The sequence below is a fragment of the Lipotes vexillifer genome, unplaced genomic scaffold, assembly GCF_000442215.2.
Source record: "Lipotes vexillifer unplaced genomic scaffold, Lipotes_vexillifer_v1.1 scaffold490, whole genome shotgun sequence".
NCBI lineage: Eukaryota > Metazoa > Chordata > Mammalia > Artiodactyla > Lipotidae > Lipotes > Lipotes vexillifer.
The window spans coordinates 2,194,133-2,206,596 of NW_006796397.1; the positions used below are offsets into that span (position 1 = coordinate 2,194,133).

Consider the following 12,464-nt stretch of genomic DNA (forward strand, 5'->3'; position numbering starts at 1 on the left):
GGAATGCCAGCTATCACCACCGATGTTCAACATTGTACTGGAGATCCTTGGCAATGTAAAAACACAAGAAAAGACTATGCATAAATAATTGAAAGCAAGAAATGTCACAATGCACAGATGTTATAACTGGCTACTTAGAAATTTCAAAGAGAACTGATCGAAAAGATATTAGATATATATAACAGAGCTGAGCAATGTGAAAAGAGATGAATAAGAGTACCATACAGAGAATCAATAGTTTCCCTTTACATCAGCAATTTCAATAAGAAATCTTGGGGAAAATTCATTTACAAAAGCAACAAAAACAAATATATAGAAATAAAAATTTTAGTGTCCAATTCTTTATAAATAAATGCTATAAGACATAAAAAATAATGATAAATGGAAAAACATACCATGTTCCTAAAAAGAAAGACTCATATTTTCCCATTGTCCACAAACTGCTTTCCTCCCCAAAGGGGGAGGGGTAAATTGGGAGATTGAGATTAACATACACACACTACTATATATAAAATAGATAACTAATAAGAACCTACTGTATAGCACAGGGAACTCTACTCAATACTCTGTAATGACCTACATGAGAATAGAATCTAAAAGAGTAGATATATGTATATGTGTAACTGATTCACTTTGCTATACAGCAGAAACACAACTTTGTAAATCAACAATATTCCAATAAAAATTAATTAAAAAATAAATTCAGTGCAGTTCTAGGTAAAATCTCAGGGTTCAAATGGAATTTGATGAACTAGCTCTAAAATACACCTGGAAGGGCTTCCCTGGTGGCTCAGTGGTTGAGAGGCCGCCTGCCGATGCAGGGGACACGGGTTCGTGCCCCAGTCCGGGAAGATCCCACATGCTGTGGAATGGCTGGGCCCGTGAGCCATGGCCGCTGAGCCTGTGCATCCGGAGCCTGTGCTCCGCAACGGGAGAGGCCACAACAGTGAGAGGCCCACGTACAGCAAAAATAAAATAAAATAAAATAAAATAAAATACACCTGAAAGAGAAAAATGCTTAAGAATAGCCAAATTTTATTTTTAAGAAGGAAAAAAGGGGAATGTACCCCATAAGAAATTTAGATTTCCTTTAAAATAATAGCTTATTCACTTAAATCATTCAGTGACTATTGACTTGATGCATAATATATACCAGAACTCTTCTAACAAAACAGAAGTGAACAAAACATACAAAACCCCTGCTCTCAGAAATTTATTTATATTCTGATTCTGATATCAGTAGCCCAAATTAAATAATCTGGATAAATTCTCTCTCACCAGGGTCAACTAAAAAAGTTGGATTGATGAAAACAAAAACATCATATAAGCATTAAAGAAGTAACAAGATGGTAGAGAATTACCAAGTCAAACTAAGAGAAGACAAGAAACTCAGGAGGGCCACCCAATAATGAAACCTTTTATTTTTGCCCTGAGGACACATCCTGTATGGAGGAAATAGTTCTGAAACTAAGTCACACATTCGATGGCCTTGGGCTAGGAAAAGAAAACTACAGTCACAGGGTAGAAGGTGAAACCAGAGGTGTGCAAACCTTTCCATGACACAGTTCTTACAATCTGACTTTGGGTCATCGGGATAGTCCAGGAAAACGCAAACCTTGAACTTGGATTAAGGTGTTCGAAACTGGTAGTACCCCTAGGCACCTGACAGAAGTAAACAAAAATCCTATAGGGGACAATACTATCCATTAGACTTCAACACAGTTTCCAAATACAATGTTCAACATATTGTTAAACATATAGGCATATAAGAAAACAAGACACCATGAACAAGAAATAGAAAAAGCAACTATCAATAAACTCAGATCCCCAATTACTTTAGATTTTGGAATTATCAGAGGCAGAATATAAAAGTAACTATGTAGACGATATTCAGAGCCAAGTAAGATACTAGAAACAATAAAAAACATATCTGGAAAGAACCAACAGAAATTCTAGATCTGAAAAATATCATAACCAGAATTAAGATCTCAGTGGATGAGATTTAACAGTAACTGAGAAAATTAGTAAACTAGAAGATAGGGCAAAAGAAACTATCTAGAATGTAACACCAAAAGACAAAGATAGAAAACAGGGAAGAGAAGGTAAAAAACCCAGAGGATGCAGTGAGAAGGATTTAACACACATTAATTGGAGCCCCAAAAGAACCAGGGAGAGAGAAAATGAGGCAGAAAAAATAGTTTACAGACAAGGTCTAGAAAATTTCCAGATGCCCAGCAGAGTTCCCAAACTTGACAATAACAAAAGTCATTCCCATCAAGCCATTTTATAGCAAAACTTTAGAAAACTAAAGATAAAGACATATATCTTGAAAGCAGCCAGAAAATACAGGACAGCTTATTTTAACATTAGCAACAGCTGAACTTGCAAGAATGAGGCAGAAAACACTGGATAAAAACTTCAATATGCAGGGGGAAAATAACTGCCAACTTAGATAGAATTCCATACCTGATGAAAATATCCTTCAAGAATTAAGCGAATATAGGCATCTTTGGACAAACAAGAACATTTGAGAAATTCAAAAGGATGTATCTGATTACATTAAGAACTGTTCATCGACAGTCACTATAACCGCAAGTGGAAAAATAGAGTGCAAAGTAGAAGAAAGATATCTACAACACATATAACCTAAGAATTAGAGGAATTCCTAAGTGTCAATAAGAAACAAGACAGATACTCCAATACAAAAAAATGGGCAATTTGTCAAGGCATTTCTCAAAAGAGGAAATCTAAGTGGCCAATAAGCAAACATAAAAAAGGATAATCAATCTGATAGAAATCAGGGGAATGTAAATTAAATTCACAATGAAATATCATCAACACTCACCAACTGGCAAAAATTTAAGTCTGACAACAGTATTAGTGAAGGTAGGAACAAAAACTCTTATGAACTCCATGTGGGAGTACAAATGTGTACAATCATCTTGGAAAACAGTCTGTCCTTGTCTAAGAGGCATATATTCTATGACAAAAAATTCTACTCCTTGGCCTGTACCCTAGAGAAACTTGCAGATGTTTAAAAGACAGACAAGAATGTTCATAGCTTCACAGCTCTTAAAAGCCAAAAAACAACGAAATGACGACAACCCAAATGTTTATCAACAATAAACATGCATAATTAAATGGTGTCATATATAGATATGCAATAATATACAACAATGAAAATGAATAAATTACAGCTATGGGAAAAATAGAGATGAAATGCAAAGATAACGTTAACCAAAGGGGGCAAGTCACGAAAGAATACTTGTGGTATAATTCCATTTCTGTAAAATACAAAAACAGGCAAAACTGAACTATATGCATTCCTAGGAAGTCAAACTTAAAAACAGCCAACAAACGATTATTAGAAAAGTCACAATAATGGTAATGGGAGGGAGAGAATTTAACTGGGGTGGAGAACATGGAGGTTTCTGGGGGTGCTGGCAATGTTCTACATTCTGTTCTTGTAGTAATTACAATATTTCTTTAAATGGTAACATGTTTATGAACTTCCCCTCAAAAAATAATCTGGCAAGAAGCAATCTGTGCAGCCTTTAAAAATTTGGGGTTATTTATAATATTTAAGAAAATTTGGCCTATTAGACTAACAGTTCAGCTTTCCAAATTCAACTTAAAATGTGTAGTTGAGTAATCAACTTTGATTTGTGATTTTTAAGTAAAAATGTTACTAAGTTATATGAGGCATTGAAATATTCATGAGACTTTAAGGTTCTACACGTTTATTAAGAGTTTAATCTATTGTTTTTATAAGAGATATTTATATACTTCAGAAGGTCTTAAATCAGGGTACTGAGATTCTCAAAATAGAAACAATATATTGACTTTATAAATGAAGTTTAAAATTTTTTTTGAAGTTTTAAGTTGTAAATGGGACTAAACATTATCGAAAAGCTCCTTAAAGTATTTGCTGAAATTTGCCAAACTCATCAATAGAAAAATAAAATTTCAGAGGCTGACCTTAATAGCTTAAGAAAGAACCAACTCTCTAGGTTTATATCTTTAAAAAAACAAATAATAATCTTTTTTTGTTCAGAAGAAGCAAAATAATTCACACTATCTCTTCTTCCAACCATATAAAAACCAAAAACTTGTGCCAGAAGATTTTTGGGAATTTGCCTAGAATTATAATAAAAAAAAAAACCATTTGACAGTTGATATGGCAACACATAATACTTTTAAAGTAGCTATTCTTTACTTTTTGGGGAGGAAGAGGCCCATTCTGAGTATCTGAGAAGTGCTATGGAACTCACAGAAGAATGCATATTGATATACAAACAAAGTTTTGGAATAAATAATAGTCAAAGATCTCTCGAAAGACTACAAAGTATAAAGGCACTTATACTCTCTATTATACCACTGGCGAATGACAAAATCAGAGTTGAAGTTATTTTAGACACATCATCTAGTAAAACATGTTCATATGCATTTTTATTATTTCAAATCAGAAAATTAATGCCTTTGTGATAAAAAATTAACTTACTTTGTTTTCATTTGTCACTTAAAGATGAACAAGATACTACTTTTTACCTACTAAACAAGCAAAGTTTTAAAAATACACTGGCAAGGACGAAAGGAATTGTAAGCCATTCTCATAAGCTGCAGGTAGGAGCATAAAGTTATAATGGCCTCCCTGTATAACAATTTGGAAATTCATATATAAAGCCTCAAATGTGTGAGCGATATCCAACTCTTTACTCTACCAATTCTACTACTAGAAGTTCATCTTAACAAAATAATTTTGGATGTGTACAATGTACTGCAAGAAATGTTCGTCAAAAGCATTCTTTATAATACCAAAATCCTAGAGACAACATAAAATGATCAACAATGGAGGTGTAAATACTATGTGGTACAATGGAACATTATGCAAAAATTGAAAGTATATTTAAGAATAATATGTAGTGGTATGAAAATGTTTGTGGATCTCTAGCTAAGAGAATAAAGGGTTAATTTCTACACAACATGATCTTGTGTTTTTTTTAAAAACGAAAGGTCTATAAAATAGAAGAACAAGACTAGAATAGAAATACGACAAATTTTTACTGTGGAGGAAGTCCATATATTTTTTCTTGTCTAAAACTTTAATAACAAGGAAAAACCCTAGTAATTATTAGATTATATCCCACTCTGTTCATCTTGACCTCTGACTTAATGTAAGAATGAGGTATCAATTCTATAAGTTTTACTTGTTACTGTTGTTTAAGCAATTAAAAGTATTATTCAATTATTTGTAATCAAAGTAATCAAGAAAAACGAAGGTTGTACCTATGTCTATAATGTAGGCTAAAGAATTGAGAAATTAAAGTTATGAGCTATTGACTAAAGATCAATAACTGAACTTGACTGGCCCTCAGAATAAGAAAACAAGTTCCCATTTTTGCAATAAATTGGATAGCTACCTTCCATACCGGGATGAATGCTTAATTATAGTCCATGGTTTGAAATAGCATTGATATTGACTAGTTTTTGCCACATAGAGGCTTTACATCTAGTGTGATATAATAGAAAATAAATATTTGGTCTTTGTTCCTGGTTCCTGGCATACATCTCCTAAAACGCTTGCAATCTCCAGAGTGATGAGAGTGTCTTTCATATGCTAATGACATGACTGGTGGCTGGGGCCCCCCAGATAGCTTCAGAATGGGAGTGGGTCACCAGAAAGACCAAGGCATGATTAGAGGGTTGGAGTTTTTTGTCCGGCTACCCTGCCGAAACCTCCAGGGAAAGGAAAGGAGCTAGAGATTGAGTTAATCACCAATGGCCAATTATTTAATTAATTATGCCTACATAATGAAACCTCCATAATAACCCCCTAAGGGATGGGCTTCTGGGTTGGTGAACACATCAAGGTGCTGGGAGGGTGGTGCACCCAGAGAAAGCATGGAAGCTCCATGCCACCTCCTTCCCAGCATACCTTGCCCTATGCATCTCTTCCATTTCACTGTTCCTGAGTTATGTTCTTTATAATAAGTCAAGTATTTTTCTGAGTTCTCTGAGCCACTCTAGCAAATTATTGAACCTGAAGAGTGGGTTGTGGCAACCTTTGATTTATAGCCAGTTGATCACAAGTATGGGTGACCTGATACTTGTGAGTGGCATCTCAAGTGTGGGCAGTCTTGTGGGACTGAGCCCTTTAACCCATGGAGTCTGACGCTAACTCCAGGTAGTTAATGTCAGAATTGACTTGAACTGTTGGACACCGAACTGGTGTCTGGAGAATCAGAGAACTGGTTGTTGTTGGTGGAAAATGCTCAAGATTGAGTATTCAAAGGTTAGTCTATACAATGCAGCACTTAAATTTCAAATAAACTTGGGAAAATGGGATACTGGGATAAATTATAATATTATTACATTCATAACTATATTGAAACAATAAGAGAAACATAACAAGCTGTTAAAAGTAAATGTGCTTCAGAATGAAGGTCATACACAGTCATATATAATGATGCAGATAAACTGTATTCAGTACTCCATCGTGACAAACGTACCCAAAATAGGAATTGACAAAAACTACCAGAATGTAATAAGGATCAAATACAAAAAGAAAAAAAAAAAAAAGTAAATGTGTTTGAGTCATAATACCCCAGGTGATTTTCCCCATTTTTTACCTTTTCATTTTCTTAATATTTCTAAAATGAGCATATATTACAATTTCTTAGTGAAGAAAAAAAAGCAAAGCTATATTTTGGACCAGTATGTTTTAACTGTACAGTCCCTGAGAGGTTATGTGTATGTCCTTAAAAAAAACTTTGTCTAATTAAATTACTACTGAAATACTATCATTCCCTCTAACCCGTAACTAAGCATGTGAAATCTAAAATAGAGATATTAGCTATGCCATGGTTCTAATATATTCTAAATAAGCATAGTGGAAAATACTACTTTTGAAGAAAACTTTTTTGTCTTGATGCTATTAAATAAATCAATGCTTTTAACAAGATTTTTTAAAAAAGAAAAAGAAGCTCAAATACAAAAGAGGCTCAAACATCTTAGGCAATAATAAAGGAATTATAAAAGAAAATTCAGCAATACTGAATACCGAATTAGTGCATGTTTTAACATGAAACTCTATCATGTAACTTAAGACAATATTTTATAATTTTCTTCCAGTGGAAGCCAAATGAAAATATATCATTAACTTTCTAGTTGCCAAATAAAAGACAAACTTTGTTCCCTAAGAAGTTTTTAAAATTTTGTAACCCAAATATATTTATTATGAAAAATGTTCTTTGTTTAATTTACTTTTCAGGAATCCCTCTAGCTTACTGTTTCCAATTTGAATTATTGTATTTTGATGATTTATTTCTTTTTATATCCATAAGGAGAAATATTGTTTTAGAAATAGTTTAACATAAAAAATGTAATCTAGGTTTGCTTATGAAATCTGTGGTCAAACTACCTACTTAAATTCCTACATCTTGATAGTTGGCTTAATTAAATCAAAGAACTATAAACATCAGAGTTGAAAGGGGCTCTAGTGATTGCTAGTCTTCCCACCAGGAATCTTTTTTTTCCCCTTAATTTCTGAACTGTACTTGCTATGTAGTAGTATGACTTCCAATGAAAAATATATATTCTATTTAAATATAGAATATATTTATATCAATGAAACGTATTCAGTAAGAGAATACTGGTATACACAGACTTGGTATATTTTCAGTCAAAAGTTAAGAAATTTGATGTTTTAGTTAGACTCACCACTGTAGAGAAGCAAACAGTTTCTATGAGGCCTTTGGAAAAATGAGAATAACTTACAAGTACTTTTCCCCTTATCTAGTAACCCAGGGATCAGGAGACCATTGGTTGGGAATGATCCATTTCGTTCAATTTCCTAATTCTACATATAAAGTATGTGAATAAAGTAACCTGCTAAGTATAAACAACATAAATCAAATGAAACACAACTTCAAGTGGACCATTTCCACCAGTGATAAAAATAAGAAATGTTTCACACTATAGACATTATAATTTTCTTTAAGTCTTTTTTTATTTAGAGATTTTTCTGGTAAGGAGATATACCATAGGAAAGCAATTTCACTGGCAGTGAGGTATGTATATACTCTACCAAAATACTCCTTATTTTAACTGCTCTTAACTTTATTTACATACGAAGAAAAGTATCAATGCATATCCTTGTTTCAACTATAGTATTAGCCATACTACATGAAATAAAATGAAATGGTGCTTGCATACAAAAACTGTTGTTTGTAAAGGAATTTAATTTCAGATTAAAAAAGAATTAATTTGCTTTTGGAAAGAGTTTAAAAGGAGAATCACAATTTATCATGACCAAGACATCTGCACCATATTTTCCATTCCTCACAGCACATTTATTTCAGTAATTCCATTATGTTGGTTCTTAGCATGAGCATAGTGTTACACGATTTTCGTACACATAGTCACATCCAAAACAAGTTCGAAAATTTAAATTGTAAACATTCTCATCATATGTAGAAATATTTCAATTGGTGTATTAAGTTTTGCTAACTGATCAAATTTGGAGGAGAATATAAATGAGAAAGCCTATTCTAAACTGTGTAGTGAGCATTGTTTATTAATTACATTTCTACAATGTTAAATAAAGTAAGAGGCAAACCTGTCCTGTAAGCATGTCAAATTTTAGGTAAAACATTAAAAAGAAACAAATCTGTTAACAAAAGGATGTCTTGCAATAAAGAACATTAGATTTTTTAAATCTATTATGATACAAAAATGTAAAGGGTAAATAGCATCTTTGTTGACAAAGTAGGAGGTAGCATGGATGCACCACTTTATTGTCTGAGAAATGCAACTGGAGTAAAGAATATTTCCTTACCATGAATAATTTCCAGGACTATGTACATATTTCTTTTAGAAATACCTGTTTAAACAAATCTCCCTCCACTTTTTAGTATAAAAAAAACCGTTCCATGTGATTTTAAAAAAACACTTACACATCTAGATAGAATAGTACTCTGCCCTATTTGAGTGAACAGTCTCAAACTATGAAGTACATGATATTTAATGCCCTAAGTTGAGTAAATTTAGTTAGCAGTTCCTGGTATTATACAAAACACTAAATATATACAAACAAAATATAATATCTTAATTTTCAATGCAAGTCTTGTGGGGAATAAACAGAATCTTGATTCTGGTAACACTGCAGAAAACATAATTTTCCAATAAGTCTGTCTTTAAGTATCCATGTGCAACAGTTTATTAATGACTGCTTACGTGTACTGATCTATCATTGAGTGAACACAGTTAACTGACAAAACGTAGTAAACCTCAGAAACACATCTCCCATCCTATACAAAATATAGAGACTACTTACTGTTTGAAGCACTCAATTTGCTCTGACGTCACTGTCATTCACTTTTCCCCATTTTCCTGCTTTAGTATTTATAAACGGATAATTTAATGTGGCTTTAAAAAAAAGACAAAGAATTTCAAATTTACATCCAATTCAAATTTGCTATTTAAAAGGTTTTCTTGTTCTATGAAGCTGCTTCTGCCATTAGTAGAGAAAATGAAGTTTCTGTAATGGAGGCAGGCTTTTTGAGTAGTGACGTGACTTCCACCATGCCAGCTCCAGTCCGTGGAAGATTAGCGTTTACAATGTGTCGTTGTAAGTGCTTAATCCAGTCTTCCTGAACAGACAATGGTCCACGAAAGACTAGGCCACAAAACCTAGAGAAGAAGTTGATAACAGTTCTCTTAACATGACCAATTCCCTTTATTTAAAACCAATTCCCATAAGATCCATAAACACAGGAGCAAACTTTATATTGGAGATAGTACTTGACAATAGTTTCTAAACACCTATAAAGTCAAAATGCTTTAATACAATATCAAAACTGCCAATTCATAATAACTCCACTAATATTTGTAGAGATGGAAACATTACTATTAGGTTAAAATTAATTAAAAGGTTTTAACATTACACTGCTTAATATATTTAAAACAACTCTTAATTCCAAAATGCACTATTCTTTTCAAAAGACCACTCCCCAATTCAGAATTCCTTAAACTGCATGAAGATGAGTATGGAAGGTGTGAATGCGTTTGTATAGCTACACTTAGAAGTATGAGTGGAGAGAAAATATATTCCCAATAAGCAGGAACTCAAGACAACTAAAAAAATATCAAATTAAACCAAACAAAGCACACAAATAAAACACAACAAAAACAAAAGACACTTTTACAAATCACAGTATCTTAGCTAATGTAAAAACCTTGATTCATTAGTTGTTGAAGTATAGCATATTATGAGCCATATAAGATTTTAAGTCTGTCTCCAAAAGTTCATTTGTAACTTGACTTTTGAGAATGCACCTTCTGCCACAAACAAAAAATCCCGAATAAAATAGCTAATATGTCTCAAAGCAAAACCTGAAGAAACTGAGCAGATTTGGCAATATAGGCATGTACCTGCATCGGAGAATGTAAACCTCGTCAGCACCATGAGGTAATGTTAGCATTTTCTTCTTGCTTCCAGATCTTGACCTTGATTTCTTTTGCTTACAATCTAAAGCTAAAAAAGGGAAGAAAGACTTAACATTTCTCATATATTCCAAGTATATATACATACTATACTTCTAGGGAGGTCAGACCATCTAAATCAAGTTAGAAAAAATCTGTATTCATTTGTATTCCCTAAAGCATGCACTAACTTGCAGCTGGTTCTCTAACAGCAGTAATATTAGCATACACTCTTCCTGTACTCCTTTTTCAAATAATGCTTTACCATATCAAACTAGAACTGAGAAAATGTAACTAAAATAACTTGAAATGACTAAGCTGGTCAATTATTACAGCAATGTAATCTTTTCTCTTATGATCATATATATACATTAACATCTGGTTAAATCTTATTTCCAGGAAAACTATAACCTTTTATGTGAGATCATTAAGTTTACATTTGATTACTTCTCCATTAATCAGATCTCACATGCTTTGAAAACAGTAAAAAGTTCAATGAAAAATCAATTTTATATACCAATTCACTTTGAATTTTATAATAATAAATAGCTCTTAAAATTATATGCTAGCCCTATATCTGAAAGGGCAAACAATGCTCAACTTTCATTTTTAAACTCAATCTGTATTGCATACACAAGCACATGTTTTATTTTCCTAGAAAACAAATACAGATCCATATTACCTCACATAAGTTCATAAATGGACCAGAAGTTAACTGCTATTTGTTGTGTTTTTTTCCTTTTATATTTTCTCCTATAGCTTATTTTTTAAATATGATTAAAAAGGGGAAAAAAAGATTTTTACGTTAAAGTGGATCAAAATTCTAGTGCTAACTGTTCTTGAAATTTTTCTGTTGCTTGACTTTTCCTTCAATCATTTATTACAAAAAAATCTAATTTAATAAAGAAAAAAGGTATTTTTTATAGGTAGGAATAGACAGGACATAACATTTTATTCTTTGAATAAAACTACGCCATTCCTTTAGACAAAGGGATGATAGTATTCCAGGGTGCTGCTGGTCAATTAGCAGGAAGAGATGGTAAGAATTTATCTCTAGGGATCCAAGGGGGAGGGAAACAAATGTAACAGAAGAGTTGTCCAAATGGCTTTTCTTCTGTTAACCTGTCACATGAAATCCCCCGGAAAAATTCTAGGTAAGAGAGAATAGGAACTAGCTATTCAATGATTGTGTGAAATGAATTGTTCGAAGTCTGGGTTCCAAAAGAATAGATGCTACTATTATAAAACCAATTAACATAGTTTCTTACAGTAGTCAAGTGGCAATGCTAACAGAAATGTCATATAGAAAATTAAAAACGATAAGAAGCCTAAATCTCATTCAAGCCACTGTTTTTCGCTTCCTGTCACCTCCCTCTTTAAAAGTAAAATCTAGGTCTTACAGTCTTTCTCCGTTTATCCTCAGAAGAAGAATCTAATAAGTAAAGAACTATATAGGAAGTCAAGTTAAGTATTAAAGAATGGCTACTTCAAAGTTAAACAACCAAAATCTGGAACAGAAAAATCTTACAAGGTTCTCATTAGTTAGCTCATTCAAGAGTCTGGCACATAGTAGGAACTCGACAAATACTTCTGGAGTGAAAAATAAAGAAAAACCCAGCAATTTAACCTTTGACATTTAGACAGCATATGAACAGAAATCTGTTCTACCGCTATGTAATATACACTATAGTTCCTGTAGAACACTTCTGTATCATTTGTTTAAATGAATATGTTGCTAGCAGTCACACTTAAATTCTTCACTGGCCTGTCTAGCTTCTATGTAGAAACTAGGCTCTTCATAACCAGTAAGAAGAATGAGGTAACACATACTCTGTAGTCAGCACTTTCTTTTTCCTAGTTGCTTTGGTGAGCAATTTGAATTTAGGTGAATTTTAAAGAAATTCATACACTAGAAGTAAAGAGTTTAAGGAACTCAAAGGGCTAAGTGCTACTAGATGTCAGCTACTCTTTACCTATCTATA

General features: G+C 32.8%; 1 protein-coding gene across 4 annotated transcripts in view; it reads right to left on the minus strand.

The window, feature by feature from the left end:
- Positions 1-7,986: 7,986 nt before the first annotated feature.
- Positions 7,987-12,464, minus strand: part of ZNF644 (zinc finger protein 644) — a 116,429-nt gene continuing 111,951 nt past the window's right edge. For 3 of the 4 annotated variants that reach the window (XM_007468522.1, XM_007468521.1, XM_007468523.1), the window contains 2 exons: positions 10,432-10,534; positions 7,987-9,690 (listed from right to left, as the gene is read on the minus strand). In XM_007468522.1, the coding sequence (XP_007468584.1) occupies positions 9,498-9,690; positions 10,432-10,534 (296 nt within the window). In that variant the 3' untranslated portion in view covers positions 7,987-9,497. The remainder of the gene's footprint in view (positions 9,691-10,431; positions 10,535-12,464) is intronic. The other variant, XM_007468520.1, reaches the window with a different exon arrangement.